The sequence below is a fragment of the Vipera berus genome (genome assembly GCF_964194415.1).
Source record: "Vipera berus genome assembly, chromosome: 9".
In the NCBI taxonomy this organism is placed as follows: domain Eukaryota; kingdom Metazoa; phylum Chordata; class Lepidosauria; order Squamata; family Viperidae; genus Vipera; species Vipera berus.
In genome coordinates, this window is record NC_138212.1 from 16,507,682 (window position 1) to 16,509,447 (window position 1,766).

Consider the following 1,766-nt stretch of genomic DNA (forward strand, 5'->3'; position numbering starts at 1 on the left):
TCTACTCATCATAGTACCATCTGCATCTCTTATTTCATTTCACTGTAAGTAGTATTTACAGTATATTCACACTCAGAAGCGATGCACCCTGGAAAATATCTTTTTAAAAAGTATATGTCCACATAAAATAATATTCCTTGGAGTGTCTATGATTAACTGATAACCTTCTGATGTGTTCTGGGAGGAACAGAAAACATGAGAAAAGTCCACTGGGGCAAACTGCAAACACACCATGATCCTGATGACCCTTATTTGGAAGGCCAAGCTATGAAATGAAGAGATGGAAGGGGGCCTGTTTTTTACAATTCTCCCTAAGTTGGGGTTTTAGTGTGCACCATGTCTTGCTCAACATGTCGAATAAGTTCTTTGCGGTTGTCCAGGATAGTGTCAAAGCTCTCCTGCAGTCGATTTTGCTGGTCAGCAACCTCCTGCTGGAGGCTGCGAATCCAGCGGAGCAAGGCCAGGCGGCGATACATCACTAAGTGGACATGATGTTTCTGTTTCTCCAACTTCTTCTTCTCCTGTATGGTCCTGAAAGCATCTGCCAGTACTGGGGAGAAGATCTCAGAACTAGAGGAAGAGCTGTCAAAATCACCATAGGGGGCTTGCTGCTCAGCATTACATGTCCAGTCTTCATCAGTGACAGAAGGTATCTTCCAAGCATTGGTGCCACCAGTCTCAGGGCTATCAACACTTAGAGGACTGCTGGAATAATCATCTTCTAGAGGGGAGCTGGCCAGATTCCCTCTTTCCTTGACCTTCACCTGGTGGCTGGTCTCTTGTTCTGGACTTCTGACCTCAGCACCTTCAGGTGGTCTACGGATGCCCTCCTCTTCTCCTTCCTTTTCCTCCTCTAAGCCCAGGAAGTTGTCATCAGACTTTAGGTTCTGAGAAATGTCTCTAGAGCAATTCTTTGCTTTCTGTTGGTATATTAGATCAGTCAGATTCTTTATCCCATTGTCATTCAGTTGTTCCCATTCCTCTGGCATCAGCATCTTTGATATGGGTCGGCTCCAGTTTTCATTGCTATCATAGGACTTCTCATCCACAAAGTTGAGGTTCTTGTCTGGATGGGAGTCCTTTTTGTTACAGTAGACCGCATCCTGCTGTGAATTTTCCTGGGCTTCATTGAGCTGTGGATGGAGGGGGAATTCCGGCTGGCACATGGCAAACATCGGTGTCCCCACCCAACTGGGGAAAAAGAAACCAGCAGAGAAAGAAATGTAGACGTAAAGACAATATGCAGAAAAATCCCAACACTCCTAGGTGGTCTTTCTGAAATTCATTTATTTATTTAGTTAAATTTCTATACCGCCCTATTCCCGAAGGACTCATGCTTTGGATCCCAGGCCAATCTCAGCATTTAGGCCTGTCTTAAAGCCTGGATCATCAATTTTTTTTTAAAAAACTGTGATCAGTAACCATGTGAGCTGACTGACCTTCTTCAGGACTTTGCTCCTATAAGGAGCTTCTGCTTCTCTAAATCCTGATTTATTCCATTAACTCAATTATGCAGGTTCATGCAACACTAAACTAGCAATTGACCAGCCAAGCTGAATTCACATAGCATACAGTACTGACCTACAAATTAACCACAAATTGATCCAGTGAGTTGTGTGAAGCCAACCCTATTGGTTCCTAGAGCCACCAGTGCTTCTTTTGCTGGCGGGGGTGGGGGTGGGGAAAGAAAAGATAACTTCATGTTATCCCCCCCAAGTAATTCACAAACTGGCCATATTTCCCTGTTTCTAAGCATGGATGACTAT

At 44.2% G+C, this 1,766-nt stretch overlaps 1 protein-coding gene across 1 annotated transcript; it reads right to left on the reverse strand.

Moving 5' to 3' along the window:
* Positions 1-311: 311 nt before the first annotated feature.
* On the reverse strand, positions 312-1,175 carry LOC308672450 (UPF0500 protein C1orf216 homolog; the record flags this gene model as incomplete). The annotated part of the gene is made up of 1 exon (XM_081335408.1): positions 312-1,175. The coding sequence occupies one exon, from the start codon at positions 1,173-1,175 to the stop codon at positions 312-314; it is 864 nt and encodes a 287-aa protein (XP_081191534.1).
* Positions 1,176-1,766: the final 591 nt, after the last annotated feature.